The sequence below is a fragment of the Myotis nattereri genome (assembly GCF_964212035.1).
Source record: "Myotis nattereri genome assembly, chromosome: X".
Classification (NCBI taxonomy): Eukaryota; Metazoa; Chordata; class Mammalia; order Chiroptera; family Vespertilionidae; genus Myotis; species Myotis nattereri.
In genome coordinates, this window is record NC_138078.1 from 110,710,959 (window position 1) to 110,732,659 (window position 21,701).

At 41.9% G+C, this 21,701-nt stretch overlaps 1 protein-coding gene across 2 annotated transcripts; it reads left to right on the forward strand.

Annotated features, from left to right (window-relative positions):
* Nucleotides 1-918: 918 nt before the first annotated feature.
* ATP1B4 (ATPase Na+/K+ transporting family member beta 4) lies at nt 919-18,791 on the forward strand (the record flags this gene model as incomplete). Of its 2 annotated transcripts, none has more annotated exons than XM_081081140.1 (8): nt 919-981; nt 5,574-5,832; nt 11,109-11,237; nt 11,499-11,603; nt 14,731-14,927; nt 15,598-15,654; nt 17,816-17,911; nt 18,630-18,791. In XM_081081140.1, 8 exons carry the CDS (start codon nt 919-921, stop codon nt 18,789-18,791), a joined length of 1,068 nt encoding a protein of 355 aa, XP_080937266.1. The 2 variants fall into 2 exon arrangements, with proteins under 2 accessions (XP_080937266.1, XP_080937267.1); XM_081081141.1 differs by having other exon boundaries at nt 5,574-5,820.
* Nucleotides 18,792-21,701: the final 2,910 nt, after the last annotated feature.

Here is a 21,701-nt window from a genome sequence, read left to right on the forward strand (position 1 = left end):
GGGGTGGATCAAACAGCCAAAAATGCTATACACTGTTCTTGGCTGTTTCTATAATTTTTCTTTTGTTGGATCCCACTTTGGCTTCGGGAGTTATGTATGTCTGGGAAACTGACACTGCAAAGTTCTGGCTTGTTCCCTGCCCCGATGCTAAGGGATAAATATAGATCTCAACCACTACAGAAATTTGGCCAGGATTCCAAGGGATGTGTGTGTGAGGGGCAGCGACTGATGGGGCCATTCTGACATGTGGTCTAGAAAAAGGCTTCTTTATGTTCAAGACCCTCTTTGGTGTAGGGAAAGGTAAAACTAAAGCCTGGCCTCTAAAATCAAGACCCATAATCCACATTTTCAGGAGCTCCTGGGTTGACATGGATAAATATTGTAGATGGCTTGGTGTGTGTGTGGGATGGGGAGAGCGAAGGGATTCTTTCTTGACACCCTAGATCCTTTTGCATGAGATCAGCCTTATGAAAAAAGAAAGTTATTCTTGGCCATCTCCCTTCACCCCCAACTCCCACTCATGCCCCACCTCCTGCACACACTGATATCCAACTCTCAATTGAGAAGAACACAATTTAAGATTTCCATTGGGCCCATAGTATCTCAGGTACTAGAGAAGGGCAGGGGGTGGGAAGAGACATGAATTGGGGAGAGGTGAGCTGTTCATCCTTGTGACCCAGAATATCTCCCCCTCCCTGTAATGATGAGCTTGCTTTTCCATAGGGCTTTCCTTTGATTCAGGAAAGGGGCCAACCAATGAGAGAGGGGCATGTTAGATTATTTTGGGGAAGGACTTATGCCAGGAGGGTTCACTTTTACTAGGCAGCAAGTGGCCCCAGCAACCAGTGTCTCCTGCAGAAGCTCCAGAACTCTCACCCACTTGCCTGCCTCTGCTTTGCCTTTACCCACTGAACAGCTATGAGAAGGCAGCTCCGGTCCAGAAGGGCTCCGGTCTTTCCTCACAGTTATCGCTACAGACTTGTGAGTCCCAGGGAACAGGATATTTTGCTGCTTCTTTTTAGTGGGGTGGGGTGGGGGTTGTGTAGGTCTTGGCTTGTGGCTTCTTCTCCTTTGGATGGCAAGAACAGTGAAGTTTAAGGAAGCACATAATTTCAAGAGCCAGCAGTGACTCCCAGCATTCCATTTCACCCTAATTTTCTGGGTTGAAACAGGAAGCCTCTCTTCCTATGGAAGAAAGATAAGGGAAAGGGAAGATGCCAGATAATGAGAGGAAATTTTTCTTCTGAGCTTAGAATTTGAACAAACATTTTGGAGTTTGGGAGTAAAGGTTTTGTTCTGATAGCAGGAAATTTAACCAAGAGAGAGGGGAAGGGGAGGAGGAAATGAAAGGCACTGCCTACCCAGCTGTCTCAGTCTCTTTGGGTGGTAGCTTCTTAGAAACCCAGCTTCTCTTTTACTAAGGCAGAAATTCCAAACTATAGCTAAAATCATAGAATCCTAGATAGAAGCTGGTAGTAATCCTAGACATCATTTCTCCAGAACCCCTCATTATGTAAAAGAGGCTTCTGGGGCTCAGAGCACAGGAGTGACTTGATAATTAGTGGAAGAACCAAGGTGAAAATGCAAGTTTTCTCACTTCGAATCTTGTGCTCTTTCCATTATACTTGCAGTATGCAACTCCCCAACCCTCTGACCCTCCACCACCCATTGCCATCCTGCCACACACACACACACACACACACACCCCTTTGATGTCACCATTTATCACCAGAGTGCATTACACATTTTTTGAACCCAAAGTTTCTTTACATTTACTTTGCTATAATTCATTAATATATGCCACACACAGTACTTTTTTTTGAAGGGAGGTATATTTTGAAATTTCCCCCCAAAGAGGATTTCTATCTGAGCCCCAGGAGGAAATAAAGCTTAACCCATTTTTCTTTGGGAATTGCCACTTATATAATCACAGAGTTGAGTAAAGACAGCCAGCAGAGGAAAACATAAATTATTCTAATGTTATATACACCTAAGAAGGGCTTCCCTTGACTTTCCAGCCACAATTTGTAGGATCTTTCTTTTGACATCCCAAAATTCCTTCCAGCTCTTACAGTAGTCACAATCTGCAGGGCATATATAAGTGTTCCTTACTTGACTTCTTTTCTGTGTAATGTTGCTAAAGTGTTGTATATAATTTCAATGATTTGTCAACTGGTTTGTATTTTCTTCTGTTTATTTATTTTTATTTTTCAATTACAATTTACATTCAATATTACTCTGTATTAGTTTCATATGTACAACATAGTGGTTAGATAGTCATGTACTTTACAGAATGGTCCCTCGTTATTTCCAGTACCTATCTGGTCCCATACATAGTTATTACAATATTAATGACTACATTCCCTATGCTATAATTTACATCTCTGTGACTATTCTGTAACTACAAATTCATACTTCTTAATCCCAATTCCTTCACCTTTTGTACCCAGTCCCTCAACACCCCTTCCCGCTGTCAAGCATCAGTCTGTTCTCTGTATCTATGAGTCTGTTTCTGTTTTGTTTCGATTTGGATTTTCAATGCATCAGGGGATCTAGCTCTTTATAAAGAAAACAATCAAATTTAAAAAATTTTTAAATTGAAAATTATTTGATACAGTGAATAATTGTGGGCTAATTTCTCTTTGAAAATTAACCAATCGTTTTTTTAAATTTATTTTTATTACTGACAGTATTACAGATGTCCTCCATTTTCCCCTTTTGCCCCCCTCCACCCAGCCCCTGCCCTACCCCAGGCCTTCCCTACGCTATTGTCTGTGTCCATGAGCTATTGTTCAAATGTTTATAGGGTATTACTCAATGCAGTACACAAATTTATCCTTTGGGTCATACTGTTTGTTATATATTTGTTATATGTTTATATATTTAGAGTTCTCAAAATGGAGCCACCCTCTGTCCTTCAGATTCTTTCCTTTTAGGGCAACATGATGGCCCCAGCACACACCCACTGTTATATCCCAGCACACTCACACTATCACATGAGGGCAGTGCTACTTTAGGAAACTGACAAAAACAGACCCTCTCATTACCAAAGGATTCCCTACTGGATTCCATTAAATAGTTAGTTGCACAAAAGCACCCCTCTTCCACATAGTGAGGTTCCCCTGTACTTGGAAGCAAGGTAGTGGGAAAAGATATTTGAGGTTCTGGATATTGAGGCATCGTGAGAGCTGTGGGGAAATCAGCTCTGAAAAGGTTAATTCGTCCCTCGAGGGTAAAGCTTTAATGACAAGTCATCTTTAATAGGATTATCATGAGAGTTCATATCTACAAATAAGATCAGGCCGAGGTCAAGGCCAGCTGCCTCCTCTGTGGAGCAGAGGTGGAGGGCAGGCATATAGGCAACAAGTAGAGAGAAGAAAGTTGTTCAGAAAATATAAAGGGAATATAAATTCCCCATAATGAAATGTTACATTTCAAATTCTCTGAGATTTTCAGTTGCAGTAGATTCTCTGGGGGCCATGATGACTGCCCACTGCAGTCTACATGACTGCTGAGCTTAGAGTGACAAGTTCTGTGAGAGCATTTCCCCAGAGTCAGACAGTTGCTATTGACATTTATTAATTACCCACTGGTTACTTAGCTGTGGACTTTACACTGTGGTGGACCATCAAGGTGTTAGAATATAGACCCTGGCCCCTGGGTGCTCAAAATCCACTTTGGGAGGTCAAATGTGTGTACATACATTCATACCCAAGTGAGATATAAGAACATTTATTAATCCATTCAACATTGAATAATGGAGTTTATTTTCCTAAGCCTTACATTGCAAGTCCATGTCAGAGTCAGAAATCCTCAATTATAAGCACTTACTATATTTTGGGAACATAGACTCTAACATACTATTGTTCTCCACAAATCTGCTAAATCACCTTTAGGCATTTGTGCTCAATGTGACAGAGGAGAAACATTATTGTCTAGAGCAGTGGTTCTCAACCTTCTGGCCCTTTCAATACAGTTCCTCATGTTGTGACCCAACCATAAAATTATTTTCGTTGCTACTTCATAACTGTAATGTTGCTACTGTTATGAATCGTAATGTAAATATCTGATATGCAGGATGGCCTTAGGCGACCCCTGTGAAAGGGTTGTTCGACCGCCAAAGGGTCGAGACCCACAGGTTGAGAACCGCTGGTCTAGAGTATCAGGAGATAAAAGTTCTGGGACTGACAATTCTATCATGAACTTGCTGTGTGGCTCTGTTTAGAGCTTGTTCCCTCTTTGAGCCTCAGATGGACAAGTGAATCTCCAAGGTTACTGTCAGTTTTGATATAGTGTGTGATATAAAGCTGTACATTTGAACAAATTAGGGAGTAATTCCAGAGTGCTTATAATCAAGAGTTACATAGGGCTGGGCAGACTGAATGCTGAGTAGAGCCTTATCATTCTATATCACTTTTACTGATTCTGAACAATCTAATTTTCTGAGGCCTCTCCCCATTAATGGCAGAATTTTTAGTTGAGTGTCCTCTAAATGGCCTTTGAGGAATCGAGCAGGGAGGGGGCAGCATGGAGCCCCTGGCCTCTATCATTCAACACTTTCAACCCCAACAGGTGCACAGGCCCCGCCACTCTGCAGATTTGGACAGTTAGAGAGAAGGGAGGGCGACCTCATTTTCTGCTGCTGCAGTGAGCCTTGGCAGATCCACAAAGAACAAAGATCCAACTCTCTGGCCTGTGGCTGGGAGGCATTTGAAATACCATTTGGTGAAGTCTGGGTTTTTTCCCCTTAGAACCACTCAGAGAATATTACAGTTTCACATCTCAAGTAATGGCTGCAATCAGTCAATCAACAAATATGTGCTGAGCACTTACTACGTGCCCAGATTTTTGCCTAGCGTATAGGGTTTGGGAGGGATGGAGACTAAGGAAGTGTCAGTTGGGGTACTAGCCCTCAGGTGGTCTTTTAAATCAGCTTAAGACAGAAAGAAGTTCCAGACCAGGCAACAGTCAGAGAAGCAGCAAATAGCAACCCCCACCCCCATCACTTGTTTCTGTTGGGAGTTGGGAAGGCAGTCTACATTTTGAGAAGGGGTATAGCAATTGGCTTCTCCACTTGATTTCTATCCAAGGCTATTTTTAGCCACAACTTGGGATGGTGAGGTGGAGCAGCTGAAAGTGTACAGGGTGTTAAAATAAAGCTGGTATGGACTGAGAATTTACCATCACAGACACAAATGTCTAAAACTACTCCATCCTCCAGCATTGAGCTCATCTCTGTCCTGACAAGCCAGACAAAGTGAAGCAGGAGGCCAAGGCCCCAGGACAGAATAATGATACAAGCAGTCCTGGAGGAAGAGCCTAAATACCTAAAGCTGAGAATAAAACTTATACCTCTATGGAAAAGATATTGAATCAAAATGGTCATAGAAAGGACGTTTCTTTCAAAAGAACAGAGAGAAAGGAAATATCTCTTGTAACAATGGGTATGTTTATGGGAAAGTAGAAATTTGAAGTATCTCTAAATATTAAGTCGTTTTCCATTTATATTTGGCTGGTGGGATGTGCCACTGGAAATTTTTTTCAAAGAGGGGATTGTTTTGTCACTGTTCCAGGATGATCAGGATGAAGTGAATCAGAATTACTTAGCAGATGAAGAGGAAGAAGCAGAAGAGGAGGCTCGGGTGATGGTGGTACCCAATTTGGAGGAAGAGGAGGAGGAAGAGGAGGTGAAAGAAGAGGAGGAAAAGGATGAGGAAGAGGGTCAGGGTCAGCCAACAGGCAACACCTGGTGGCGGAAATTGCAGATCATGAATGAGTACCTGTGGGATCCGGAGAAAAGGATGTCTCTGGCCCGAACAGGTCAGAGTTGGAGTAAGTCCCAGTTGTCCCAGTGCCCCCACTAAAGTGTCCTTTCCTTTTGGCTTGGTGTACAGGACTCGTTTACCATATGTTGGATGGGCTTGTCTGCAAACTTTTCTTAGGTATCATGTAAAAGGATCAATGCTTAGGGAAATGTCTGGACTATGGGCAGATGCCATCAGAACAAACTCCAAGTGGGTGAACAATATTGACTGTATGGCTGAAATCTTCTGGGTTCAAAAACATTTTCAATGCAGAGAGACAGTAAGAATGAATTGGAAAGCACAGACATTTTTAAAAGTCTCAGCTCTGTCACTTTCTGTGTGACCTTGGGTTTATATTTACCCTCACTGAACTTCAGTTTCCTCACCCACCAAATGAAAGAACAATCCCTTTCTTGCCTCTCTCACAGGATCAGCATGAGGCTCCAACAAGATGTTATCATTGTAAAGTTGAAAGTACTCTGAAAACTACTTCTAGGATATGAGACTCAAATCCCTGCTAACCTGACCAAGGATTTATAAAGCCTCATAATTTCACCTAGAAATATCAGAGAGTCAGGAGGCCTGCCCCTAAACCCAGCTTTTTTGGTGGTTTATACTCCCATGATGTACACAGAGAAATTAGGTTTGAAAGGATAATTTCTAGAGATTAAGGCTGAGCCCCCACCCACATCACTTGATCAATAGCAGAATCACATTTTTAGTATTTCCTCTTTGAATCACATGCTGCCACCACTTCCACTTCACAACTCCCCCAGCATTCCTCTCCCAGGGTCCTACTCACCTCTTAAACTATTAGTGCTGAGCCTTCTCCTCAGGAGATTTTGCCTGTGGTCAAATTCACACTTGCCACACTCTCTGTGCAGCCCAGAAAAAGAGCAGCTGCTGGTTTGGAGAAGAAAAAAAAATAGAGAACACCATGGATGAAATAAAAGTTCCCTAGTGCCAAGGGTCTAAGTTGCTGAAGTTGATGGTCATGACTTCTGAGGCCCTTTGGCTGAGAATTCTCTCCCTCATCATTTATGTTTCTAATTCAGGTCAGTTAGGGTGCAGTCAGGGTGAAGCTAGTCCTGCTTCCTGGAATTAGGAATAGCAAGTGTGGGACTCTGAAGAACGTCCACCTCCCTTCACCCTTCCTCAGTTCTCAACCCCACCCCTGTATATCCCTCAAATGCTCAACTGGAACAAATGTACCATTCAGGGAACATTCCAACATTCTGAAGCTGCAAACAAATGCTGGACACTCACTGGGGCTCCAAAGGGGGCACAGCTGTTTCTCCCTTGTCTAAAGAGGACTGAAAAATCAGGCCTTGTGAAAAGCAAGTGTGATTCTGGGAGAGGATGCCCTACATTAACCCCCAAGTAGCCAGCAATTGGAACTTAATCAGATGAGCTTATTCAAATTGCTCCCGTGGAGAACAAGTGATAGGCCAGTAAATAGGAATGAGGGAGGAAGGTTCAAGTGTCCAGGGAAGATATGGCAGTGGGGACACTGCACAGTAGGCCCTATCCAGGCCTCTGGGTGCAGGTCTAAGGACAGTCCAGGAATTCTGGCTTCTGTTCAGCTACCCCTGAGCAAAGGGAAAATAGTGATCCTAATGTTTAGGCCTCCAAACATATGCCTTGCTGCCCTCTTGCTTGAGAACTAGGTGTCCACTTGAGCTTGTACAGCAACATGACCAACATAATCACCCACCTATTATTATAGTACTAGGGGCCCAGTGCACAAATTCGTGCACCTTGAAAGGAACTATGGTCTGCAAGATTGCGGTAGGCACAGGGGCGGGTCTCGGCTCATCCTCCAACACCCCACCGGGACCCTCCCTCTGTGGCCCCTGGTCCCCTATCTGCCTGCAGCCCTGCTCCCGCTGCCGCTGCTTGGCCCACTCACACCTGCTGAACGTGTGGAGCAATTGGGGCTGGCGTCAGCAGCAGGTGCAGGCAGCGGCTGCTGCCCCAATCACCCCTCAGGAACAGGGGGAGGTGGAGAAGCCCTCAAAGGCAATCAGGCCTGGCACCAGGCACTGCAGCAGGTGCGAGTGGGGCCAGCACTGGCAGCAGGTGCGAGTGCCAGGCAGGACTGTGCCACATGGGAGCAAAGAATTTTGAGTAACCACCAGAGGCTCACCCTGATGACAGTGACTGGCACTCCGCCTTGGTCTGGCGCCCCCCGCTCACCTGACCATCCTGCCGCGGCCGACACCTGCCATGTTCCGTCCGCACTCTGCTGCCTGCTGCCAACACTCGCCATGTTCTGCACACTCCCCCTGGTGGTCGGCACATGTCATAGCGACAGGTTGTTTTGCCGTTCAGTCTATTTGCATATTTGCATATTAGGGAGATATATATATATATATATATATATATATATATATATACGCTTTTCTTTTGGTAGCTGGGCAACCTCTATTCTTAGGAACTACATGTTATTTTATTGGATACTGACAAGAACCATTTGAGGTAGTAATATTATTATCCCCATTTTACAGATGCAGAAACAGGCTTAGAGAGGGTAATTTGTTTAAAGTGACAGAGTTGATAAGTGACAGTGCCGAGAGTCAAACCCAGATTGGATGAACACTGGGCTCATTCTCTTGCCAGAACACTGCACCATCTTCATGAACTGTGGCAATGAGCAAGGCCCTGATGGGTAGGGCCTCAGGAACTGATGGGGGTGTTTTGGTGGTAGGAGTGAAGAATTGTGATCATGGGTACCTAGTCTATCCAAGATATCCAGGTCTACCCATACTTGGGTGGAGCATTCAGAAGAGAGCCTTGGATTGCCTATAGGAGTGGCCAATTAAAACTTGGACATCCAGAGTAGAAAGGGTTGATGGGGTCAATGAGTTCAGATGGGTATGGTGCTTTTTTTTGCCTGTGGCTGAGATTCCAGGGCGCAGATTCCTTTGTAAGGCTGAGAGGACTCATTGCTAGTGCCATTCACACATTGTAGGCAGGAAGGAAGATGTTTCCAAGGGAGTTTACCTGTATTCTATTGCTCTCCTTTCATCCATGCAACTGTCTTCCAGTCCTTGAGCATGGCTTCAGCTGTTGATCCATTCCAAGGATGGGGATGAGGATAAAGGAATGGAGGAGATGGCACAGGGCACATCCCATTAGAACAGCCTCTAGTCAGTAGCCAAGTATCACAGGCACACAGGTGCTGCTATTTCTTCTCCAGGGACTCCAGCTGAATCAATGTGTTCATGTTCCAGTTCTGCTTTAGTTTATCTTATAAAACATAGAGGTTCCATTTCTAGTTGGATTACTAAGGATTTTTTTTCTCCTTCTCCAATCATCTTTGGTTAATTATTTGGTTCATGGTTCAATTTAAAAATTAATATTTGGAATCGGGTTTGGGTATAGCAAAGTTATGTGTTTTGTTCCAGTTTCTGGTTCATGATTCAGTTCAAATGTGTAGTTCCAACATCATGTCACTGTTGTGAGCAGAGCCAGATATTGTTGGCTGAAAGAGCCCAAGGAGGACTTGGAAAGAGCTTCTCAGTAGCAATTTCACTCTTATTTACCTCACTCTGTGCTGCCTAATCCTGGGCAAAGCTAATTCTAATATAGCCCACAGAGGAGGAATTCACACACTTATGCTTCTGGTCCTATAGTAATAATAATATTAATAATAGTAATGATGAAGACTGTCATTTATAGAATACTTGGTATCTCCCAGGCTGTGCTATGCTGTTTATGTGCATTATTCAAGTGCTATTATTGTCCTCATCTTACATATGAGAAAACTGAGGTTCAGATTCTAAGATTAAATAGGAAGTGGTAAGGTCAGGATAGGATATAAGGAAAGACTGAATTTCAGATACAGTAGTCCCCCTTATCTTCAGGGTATACATTCCAAGACTCCCAGTGGATATGAACCCTATATATACTAAAATTTTTTCCTGTACATACATACCTATGATAAAGTTTAATTTATAAATTAAGCACAGTAAAAGATTAACAATAACTAATAATAAAATAGAACAATTATAATAATACTAGAGGCTTGATGAGTGAAATTCATGCAAGAGTAGGCCTTCCTTTCCTTGGCTGCCGGCACTGGCTTCCCTCTGACACCCGGGACCTGGGCTTCCCTCGCAGCCCAGGCTTCATCCGGAAGGACATCTGGTCTAATTAGCATATTATGCTTTTATTATTATAGATACTATAATAACAGTTATGTGAATGTGGCATTATTAAATAAAATAAGGGTGACTTGAACACAAGCACTGTGATACTGTGAAAGAAGTTTTGATAACCAACACAGCTACTAAGTGACTAATGAGTGCATACCATATACAGTGTGGATAGCTTGAACAATGGGATGATTCATGTCCTGGGCAGGATGGAGCTGGATGGTGTGAGATTTCATCATGTTACTCAGAATGGTGCACATTTCAAAACTTATGAATTGTTTATTTTGGGAATTTTTCATTTAATATCTTTGGACCATGGTGTTGGCCATGGGTAACTAAAACCATGGAAAGCAAAGCCGTGGATAAGTGGGGACTACTGTACTGATACAAATATGGAGAAGGATATGAGGTAAGTGCTAACCTTATTCCCATTTTACTTATGAGGAATCTTGGGTGCAGAGGGGTTCTGTAACTTGCCCAAGCTCACAGGTTAGAACTCACAAGTAGCAAGTGTCAATAATTAAGCATAGTTTCTTACTCTTCCCTTTCCTGTCCTGTGTTAGTGTTCTTTTTGAGAAGCAGAGCCACTTAAACTTTTGCTAAATATGAATAAGATACAAGATAAATAGGGTGAAACCTCACTTTACCTTGACTAGGGGCAAGTCCCATGGAAATTAATCAAAAGTTTGAATTATAGGCTATGTGACAATAAATGCTGTTTCCATCCATTGTAAATACATATAATCACTGGAACCAAGCTTCTAGGACTCTTCAGGGCACCTGCTTTAATGAATAGTGAAGAATGATTTGTACTTAGGACATCAACTGTTGCCCAGAGGACTCCTAAGCAATTTACTCACTGCAGTACTTTAAACTCTATTCTGTAATCTTGTTCATGGTTATCATTTGCTCAGCAAGTCCTTCCATCAAAGATGCTGTAGGGTAAACTGCAATCAGACCTCTGACACAATTTTCACCAATTCCAAATTGGTGAAATCTGAATGAGCAAGGAAGGATATATTGAATCTGGGGCATTAAAAAAAAAAGCCATCTCATATGTTTGGATTGGTTCTGGTTCATAAATTCAAGTGAGGAGGCAGAATCTGTTGGCAAGCACTGACCACTTTCATCTCTGATTGTTCTGCAGGCTTGATCTTAGTCATTTACTTCTTCTTCTACGCCTCCCTGGCTGCTGTGATCACTCTCTGCATGTACACGCTATTTCTCACCATCGGTCCTTACATGCCAACATTCACTGAGAGGGTGAAGCCTCCTGGTGAGTGCCCAAATGCCCTGTGTTATCAGAACTTGCTGGACAGAAATCTGCTTGCACAGCATGTTTAGCCTCAATTAACTTTGGCTCTTCCCAGTAATGACTTAGGGATTCAATTATTAAGAGTAAAAGTAAATTGGTACTTGGCAAATTATGATTCTTTTCATTTTGATTGCCTGGGGGGAAATGGTTTCATGGGAATCAATACCAAAAAAATTATCCCAAGAATGGGTTAATATATCCAAGACCTGTTTTCATTGCCAGGAGTTATGATCAGACCCTTCGCCCATAGCCTTAACTTCAACTTCAACGTTTCTGAACCTGACACTTGGCAGCATTATGTGATTAGCCTAAATGGCTTTCTCCAGGGTAAGTAAGTTCCTCTGAATGGTGCAAACCTCTTTGGAAAGGTTGTGGGTGGGAATTCAAAATTCAGCTGACCCACTCTTACTAACCCCAGCCCACTCCTTACCTTGCATCTCCCTCAGAACCTGTAGATACATTCAAAACTGCTCTAATTTATGGTTGTTTGTTTCCTGGAAAACATATAAGCCAACTTCCCAGCAATCGAATAAGTCAATTGGGGCAGAGAAATTGTCTTCTCTTCTTGAACACCCTACAACACCTAGTTATGTCCTGGGCACATCCAGATGGCTCAATACTGATCGGTTATTAGAATATAATTGGGGGGGAGTTAGTGGTAAGAAAAGAAGAATGTTCTCCAGAACTGGAAGGTCCCTATCTCTTACACTTTCTCAAGGTAAGATAAGTCATTTCTTGGAGTTGGGCCATCTTGAAGTAAGAAAGCAAGGGTCTTTATTTAACAGCATTCCAGAGGGAGTTAGAGGAAGAAACTCTGGGTAACAGTTACTCCTACATTTTAATCAGAAGTGTTTTCAAGATGCTTATGTCTATAGTGTCATCATATACATTTTCAGTAACTAATGAATGGCTTTTTGAAAAGCCCTACCACAGGTTGAAAACTGAGGTAGCAGCTTGGTTAGAGTTAAACACAGAGCACACAACCTCTGTATTTATCCAGCTATGAAAGAAGAGCTCCAGTGAGTTTACATTATTGACCTATGATTTGTGGGGGAAAAGCCAGTTAGACTAATTTGGTTGACCTGGCCTGGCTGAAATGGGAGGGGGTGAGGTGGGAGTGGCCAGTAGAATGTGCACTGAATTAAGAGGAAAACAATTTCTTATGTGATAGAAAGTGTTCATTAAATTAATAAATTTTTTCATTTAATTTTAACCCTGCATAGCAGAGTGTATTGTCTCATTTTACAAATGGGGAAACTGAGGCTCAGAAAGGGGGGGGGGTAACATGATCAAAGTCTCCTAGCAGAACCAGTGTTTTAAACCCACGTCCATGTTCTTGACACCCTTGGTACTCAAAGCATAGTCCAGGGACCAGTTACATAAGCATCCCTTTGTTAGAGTTTGTTAGAAAGGCAGAATCTCAGGCCCACCCCAGACCTGTTGAATAAGGACCTGCATTTTAACAAGATCCACGGGTCACTTTGTATGACCTTTAAAACTTGAGAAGTGCTGCTTTTCATAATTCTTTGCTGCTGGCATATGACTAAGAATTAGAAATTCAGTTTTGTATAAGTAATACTGGTGTTATTTTGGGTAAATCTAAGTTTCAGATGGCTGGGTTCTTTCTGAGTCTATGTAGTTCAATTTTTGACCCCCCAAATGTCTTGGACATCATAGCCAGCACAATATCTTCTTTACTTTCAAAATGCTTGTGAGCTACTGCAAATGTACTGCTGGAATCTCGGCTGAGGAATTTCCTGAGAAGCTAATAGATGGAGAAATACCACTTCTGACCTGATGACAGAAGTGGAGGACATTAGGAAAAGCATTGGGTTTTTTTTTTTTATTGTTGTTCCTAAGCATAGATAATGTACCCTGTTTAAAAGGAACACATCTCTGAAATAGAAATCCCAGAGTATCAATTTCATTCCCACGAGGACTGGGATTTTGCAATACGGGTCATGCCCATGTCACATTATTTTTTATGGAACTACCTCAAGAGAAACAATGAGCACATGATTAGAGCTTCTATTTAGAAAGTTATTTGAACATAGTTCTTGCTCTAAAAATATGATTATAGCAAGACCTTGAATTGAATGTAGCTTTGTCTGAGGAATAATAAAGGTTTAGCCATAACTGGAATAGATTTAAAATTCCCAGTTGCTTCCTAATAATATAAAACCCAGGTCACAACCTGTCTAGATGAAGATCCAGCAGTACGTTTAGAGTTTTACCTCTGGTAGATCATAGGTACACAATCTCCTCTGAAAAAACTGAGCTACTTGGAACATGAATGCACAGGGGCTAGATCTAATAGGACTAACATTATCATTTAGAACCAAATTTGAACTAATGCAGTAACTTCCAAAGCCTAGATCTATGACATCTAGTAGCCCCAAAAAGTCAGCTCACAGCCCCTTTCAGCTCTCTTCCTGACAAGTGTACCTTGGACACATGTTACATTCCATTCAATGTAACATTCCATTACATTGCTTCAGGTCTCAGTAGACAAGATCTCACGCCCTCACCCTCTAAATCAGGGGTTCTCAACCTGTGGGTCGCGACCCCTTTGGCGATTGAACGACCCTTTCACAGGGGTTGCTTAAGACCATCCTGCATATCAGATATTTACATTACGATTCATAACAGTAGCAACATTATAGTTATGAAGTAGCAACAAAAATAATTTTATGGTTGGGTCACAACATGAGGAACTGTATTTAAAGGGCCAGGAGGTTGAGAACTACTGCGTCTAAATGGAGATGCTATGGTTGTCATTGGCTTCTGTCTTTCAACCTAAGCTTCTATTTTGTAGTGCTAACTTCCCTTTGTAAAGAATGAGGAACTTTATTTCCTCCTCCTCCTTTTTATCCTCCTCTTCCTCCTCTTCTTCCTCCCCCTTCACCTGTCTCACAACACACACGTCTCACTCTCTTGCATCAGGTGCCTCTCATTGACCTCAAAGGGATATGTCTATTAGGCTGAGCTTAAGGAGATTTAACACAGGAGCTTTGCTGTCTCTTATATGCCATGCCTTGACCTGATGCAGTCCCTCTTCCAAAATCTGCCTACTATGTGCCTATTCCCTTCCCAGAAGTAGAAGAGGTGGAGTTCCACATTTACAATTTACCATATCTGAAAAGAAATGATGAAAAGTAGAAGTTATAAAGTGACCCAGAGATGGATAGCCAAAAGTTCTGAGGAAATGAGAAGCAAGAGGGCAGTCAATCAAAGTGGGCTGAGGGGAATAACCTAGAAAGCATCCTGAAGACATGTTGCTGATGAAGGGCCTTGACCTGATGCCATGTCACGGGGCCTAGGACAGATTGAACAGGCTTTCTGAGAAGCACAGGCAAGCCGGAGAAAGGAAACTAGGGAGGAGGACTACTGAAAGCATGGTCTTCCCATGTAGCACCCATCTAACATGTCTTCTTGCTACCCATACACACTTTAGGTTATAATGACAGTCTTCAAGAGGAAATGAATGTAGATTGCCCTCCAGGGCAATACTTCATCCAAGATGGAAATGAAGATGAGGACAAGAAGGCCTGCCAATTTAAGCGCTCCTTCCTGAAGAATTGCTCTGGCCTGGAAGACCCTACTTTTGGCTACTCTACTGGACAGCCCTGCATCCTTCTAAAGATGAACCGGGTATATTGGCCCTTGACAATCTGGCGATAAGTGGATAAGCTGGATAGGAGGGCTCTGGACACTCCATTTCTCTTTGGCTCTGTCTTCACACACTGCCAATTTGGCCATTTTTACTGACAGCATCAGTAACATAAACAACCGGAAAAACTATCAAGCAATAATTCTTTTTTTCTCCTTGGACATTCCCCATTTCCATTCTTCTACCACACCCCCAAACCTCCCCCGCCCCCTTTGATGCCCTCTGTCAGGAATGAGATCCTGAGCTGTTTGGAACAAAGGATTGATATGGGGTGGGGTGAGGGACAATTCTCATATCAAAATAAATGCATTTTCCTTCTCTCCTGCCATGTCTTAGAGGTGTGGCAAAGCCTTACCAGGCACTCCCCTATTGAAACCAGAAAGTTAATTACACCTTCAGGGTTTTCTTACTGCAATTACAACTGTATGAATGTCAGGCACAAATACAAGGCATAAGCTGAGCTGTATAGCTCTGAAGATATTTTACATTTTTTGCTTTTTGTAACATTTGTGAGAGGTCAGAATACATTAAACTTATGCCTAAGGAAGGGATGACTCAGAGGGGATTTATAAAAGCCCCATTTTTACTATCAAACCTGTTTTGCTTTTTTGTTTTTGTTTTTTAAAAAACACGCTGATTTTCTTTTGACAGATTGTAGGTTTTCGTCCTGAGCTTGGAGATCCTGTGAAAGTTTCCTGCAAAGTTCAGGTAAAGTGACTTTTTGAGTAAGCATTGCTAGCACATCTATTTCATGCAAAGAGGTGGCTCATACTTTCCAAGGCTTTACTATGGATGGTTCACTATGGGTTAGGGGAAGGGTTAATCTTTTCAAAACTACGTCTCCCTTTAGTAATTTCAGGCCTCCCTATTTCCAGAAAGCATTCATTTCCTGTGTGTTCGTGGTGTGTGTGTGTGTGTGTGTGTGTGTGTGTGTGTGTGTGCGCGCGCGCGCGCGCGCGCGCGCGCTGATTTATACCTGTGAAAGCCAAAGACTGAACCTCAGCTAAGGGCCACAGCAGGGAATAATGATGTGCCAAGTCATTAATTGAGATTCTGTTTACACTTTTGTTTTTTGCTCTAATTACTTGTTTCTTTGAACTAAACAAACAGCTTTTATTAGAGTCATTAGTCCCTGCTTTTAAAACTGAATTTCACTTTTTGTAGCAATGGCCAGGCCACTGGTGTTGCAATAACAAATGACTACAAGGGAGTGTAAACAGAACTCCATTAATATGCTAATTAACTGTCCTTGGAGGGACCATTAACTCCTATCTCATCTGCCCCAATTAGCTCCTTTGTAGGAAAAAGCCCTAGATCTGGGATTTGCTTCTTAAATTGGCAGTAGCTCCCTCCTGTTTGACAGCATCAACTGTATCTCAAGCCCTGGACAATTGTCTTGCAATTGTGTGAAGCCAGGTAATGCCATTTTCAGTAGTAGAAGTTCAGTTCAAAACCCTAGTCTTGATGGTGGCAGATCAGAAAGCAGTAAAGGCAGCATTTACTGATCACTTATTATAGATCAGGTACTTTGCTAGGTGTTGGGAGTGCAAAGATAAATATGATTCCCTGAAATCAGGGCAATTAAGTATTACAGGTGCTATGAAAGGTGCAGTGGGAGCTTTGACGTGGAGGATGGTGATGCTGAAGATGAGCTTTGAAAGGTCAGGCCTTGTTTGCCAGGTGAACAGGTAGAAAAATATTCATTTTGCTCACATGCATGTGATTATGTGTAAATAAATATACAGACATGCGAGGCATGACCATAAACTAGTAGAATTGATTCCACATACCATTCACAAAAATGAATTTCATAGTCCTTTAGAATAATATGTAACTAAATCATAAAGACCAACTCTGTCTGAAACTAGTATATTAATTGAATGGAAGCCATTCATTTTTCAGCTTACATCAAACCTCGCTGAAAATGTTCTTTTATTTAAAAAAAGAAATATTAAGGGTCTTTATGCATTCTATAATAATAAATACTGGTCAATCTACACCCACTTGTGGAAATCAAGCATGATGAGGTAATTACTAGAATACATTAAGGAAAACTGTTTATACTAAGAACAATTATACTGTATTGAAAGAAGTCACCACATGACCCTAGTGAGTGATTTCCTAGTAGTGATACACAATTTGTCCCTTATTAGCCCCCAGACTTCTGCTATTTAGGGCAAGACTAACGCATAGGCAGAATGGGCAATCCCCTACCTGGCATGATATTATGAGGGTAGTCTTGTTTACTTAATCTAGTACTGGGCCCCGCTTGCTTATCCTCTTGACTTCACCTACTGTAATTAAGCACGACAGAAAATGTGATCAGAGACATGAGTTTAGGTAAGGCAACTATAGGCTGTATCCCTGTGCACCTGGTCTGACTTCCAACAGAACCAAATCCACAGTGGGTAAGTTGTTGTGGGTGGGATTTACTAAACATGTTCCAACTTACAGGCGCCTCAGCTCCAAAATCCAACACTGGGAGCCAGGCCCAATATGATTCTTTGAGCAGGGGCTGGCATGGTTAAGTCCTCTTGCCAGAGAAGCACCAGGTACTGCAAGCCCTTTGGAGCCCTTCTGTCTGGGTCTCCTAGGAGCCAGCACAGAGCCATACTGAGCATCTTCAGCCTCCTCAGTTCAGGCCTTCTAGTCAGTATTTTTTGAACTGAAAAGCCAAGGCACAATCTCTTCCTGGAAATGGTTCTCTGGGGATAGGTCTGGGTTGAGCTTTGTCTCATTCTGCTTCCATGGTCTTCTTGGGAGAAGTGGTTGTGGGACTCACAGTGATTTCACCTGGGGCATAGGTCCCTTTAGCTCAGGCTCCAACCAAGTGACCCAGCATCCCATATATGCCTGCTTTTACTTACAGAGAGGTGATGAAAACGACATCCGATCCATCAATTACTATCCAGAGTCGGCTTCTTTTGACCTCCGCTACTACCCTTACTATGGCAAAATGACTCACGTAAGCCTGTATCCCCTTCAGTCTTTGCTGTCAAAAAGGGCTCAGAGGCAAAGGAAAAGCTGGCTGGGTTCTATGAGAGTTAGGGAGCAGAGAGTAGTAACAGAAAGGTGAACAGCTGCTGGCCAATACCAGGAGCCCACTCTACCAATTCCTATCACAACTACTCCTTTCCATATCTAAAGGAATCTCAGATATAGTGTGGTCTAATTCCCTCAGTTTACAGATAGAGAAACTAGGGTTCTGAGAGAGGAAGTAACTTGCCCAATGTCACATAGCATTGTGACAGAGCCAGGAGCAAACAAATCACTGCCATTGCACTAAATTATGCCCAATAATCTCACTTCCCTTTCTCCCATTGAGGCCTTGGGGTAGTGAAAGCTTCTTTTCTAGCATAGAAACTTGACAGATAGTTCCCGTTTGATTGATGGTTTGATATCCAGGAAATCATACCGTACTGAGTTAGAACTGGTTTTCCCCAGAGGACAATCAAACATCTGACAGTGACTTATGAGAGAAATATGTAATTTCCCCACTGTCTGAGGGCAGAAAGAGCATGTCATTTGCTTTAGCCATTTGTGTCTTAGAATCATGGGATTTGCTAAGTTCTCTTTTGGAGGTTATCCCATCCTGCCCTGAGTATCTGATCACTTTCATCCTATTACTCTCCCACACAGCCACCCCTCCTCACACTTAGAATTCATTGTTCCTCCATTTACAGGTTAACTACACCTCCCCGCTGGTGGCAATGCACTTTACAGACGTGGTGAAGAACCAAGCGGTGCCTGTGCAGTGCCAACTGAAGGGCAAAGGCATCATAAATGATGTCATCAATGATCGTTTTGTGGGTAGGGTAATCTTTACTCTGAACATAGAAACTTAAGAATGTCGGGGGACACACACACCAGTTCTGTTTCTGTTTTAGTTCATGTTATCCTTGGTAGCACCTGAATTCTTTTTCTTCAATCAGGACACAGCCAGTTGGACACCTAAGAGCAGATCCTCTTTCCTTGCCTTTGACATATGTATAAAATGACATTGTGGGAGCTATTTGATTTTTTAAAGGTGGTTTCTCCTGATGACAGATTATATTAATTTCCTTCACCCTCCACTTAAAACTAAAACCCATTCTTGCTGCTAGACATCTCAGTGTAGTGCAAACATAGTATATGATAAAATTCACAGTAGCCGTGAAGGAGAATTTCTATGATGATTATAAATTCATTGTGTTTTCTAAAACTTTGTTGTTTTTAGAGGTGAGATTCTTCCCAACTAGGATGATAACCTTTTTTCCCACCTGCTTGGCAAGGTTCTTCTGTGGGAATCACCAGTTAGATCAACCCAGAATATATCTAGGGCCATCATACTTAAGGAATTCTATATCCAAAGCTGCTTGAAAAACTGGCTGTCTCACGTGGGCAACTAAATACTGATTCAAAGACTAGGGTATCTTCAACTGAAAGCATGCTAACTGGATATTGCTTTGGATAGAGATGAAGACTTTCCCTATGACTTTTTTTGGGGAAGGTGAGGCCCACTTGACTTGAGAACACTTATTATGTGGATGTGATTGGTATTTGATTCCTCGATCTATGGTGTAATCATCCAAACATTCTTGTAAACAAGGTTGTCTCATCTTCAGGCAGAGGAGAGAACAAAGAAGAAGATCGCTACTCACTATTTCTTCTTGGGCTATTTGTTTGACAGTAGTGTGATGTTCTCTGAGACCACAAGGGATGGGTGTGTTGACCCCCGGCTACAGCTCTAGGGATTGAAATCAGGGTCTGCCAACTGATACATTATAAGACAGAAATCTTCTTGCAGGAAACCCTAATTCAAGACTCATTAGCTAGATTTTCATTTGCTTAAAAAAATATATGAAGCCGATGTTTATCCAGGCTATGGATCAGCCCAGCTGCTTTGTCATATCTTTGGCCACTGCTTCTTAACACCTCTACCAGGGGGAGAGATGGGACAAGGAGAAGTGAACATTAGAGAATAGCATAGTGTCTCAGGATCCAAAGTTAGCTTAAATGCCACCTAGAAGCATCCAGAGTCTGAAACTACTCTATAATGTTTACCTTCGTTCCAAACAAGGAACTGGTAGTTTGGTAGTAAAGACAAACAAGTGAAGAAGTAACTACAATATAGTGTGACAAGCATTATAAAACTAGTATGTGGAAATGCTATTGGAACATGAAGAAAAGTTACTAACTTGAGCTGAGAAAGTAGCAGGGGAAATTTCACATGCAAAGTCACAATCAGGAAAGACTATGGTGTGTTTGGTTACTTGTGAGCAGTTCATGTCATTGGAGTATAAAGGGCTCAGGGAAATGGCAGGAGGTGACCGGGGGTTGGGCTAGAGAGATATGCAGGTACCAAAAGAGGACCTTTAATTTTATCCAGTAGGTGAAAAGGAGTCATTAAAGCATTATAAGCAAGGAATCTCTGTGACCATATTTGCATTTTAGAAAGAGCACTTTGGCAGCCATAATGTGAAGAGTGGATTGGAGAGGAACAAGACTGGGGAATGGGCAATGAGGGGAAAAGAAGAGTCAAGAATGACTCTGAGGTTTTGAGCTTGGCTAGAGCCAGTGAGATGGTGATATTGTTTATCACGACTGGGAATACAAGAGAGAAGCAGGATTGGAGAGGGAGATGTTGAAATCAATTTTGGGCATTTTAGGCTTGTGATTTCTATTGGTCAGATATTGGTGTGCAGATGTAAACTCTAGTTGGGTTGGGAAGAAGAAAATCTGAGAACAAAAGCAAGATTTTCTTAAGTGAACTCTCTTAAGAAATTCTAAGCTATTTAATCTTGGGATTTTGAGCCAGTTATGTAAACACATCACACCAGTCTCTCAGATAGTGTTTTTCTCTTGGCTTTGTGGCAGAAAGGCTGTTACTCTTTGGAATCTCCTTCCCAGACACCTTCCAACTCCTGCCAACTCTTAACAACAGAGTAGAGGGGGGTTGACCACTATTAACAAGTAATAGAAGCGATACGACAACAGATCCGAGGAAAATACGAAAAACAATACAACTGTCTCCTTCCAACCCTTCCTTACCAAACTCGATTTTAAAAACTAACCTTAACAAAAAATAGACAAGATGCTTAAAGACAATAACTTTTAAACCATTTAAAAATCACCTCAAATAAATTCTCAAGATTCAGTAGTAAAAGATCACATTAAATCTGGAAAGGATATTAGAGAGCATTTAGGGAAAACAACCTGCATTGCATCTGACTCCAGGTCCAGTGCTCTTTCTACTCTGAGCTGCTGCTTACCAGGAAGTACCATCTTTTTAAAAACCAATGAATGATATTCCCAACATTTTGAAACATATGTCAAATTTGAGTTATAATAGTTAACATTTCACAGGAATTCAATTACTGGTGCTATAGTTTATACATAATACATTATCCTGTTAAATATGTTAACTATTAAACAAACAAGGAATTATGAATCTTTTGTCATACAGTATTTCTCATTCAATGGAATCCATTGTTTCCACAGTTTCAAATAAGTGTTGAAAAGTACTAGGATAGTTTGGGTTGTCAGCTGGGACATGAACAAATACCTTTTTAATACAAAATCGGATATTATAATTTAATCACGATTAAATTGAATTCTAACAGTTCAATAACTTCTAGTGGATTAATTCAAATAGTTCCCCACACTGTGCTATACCAGTGTTTGATCTGTATATAATTTGTTGCAATGCACTTGGTTTTACTTGATTGTCAATGAGAAATACTACTTCAAAATGCCTTCATGGTTTTGTCCATGCT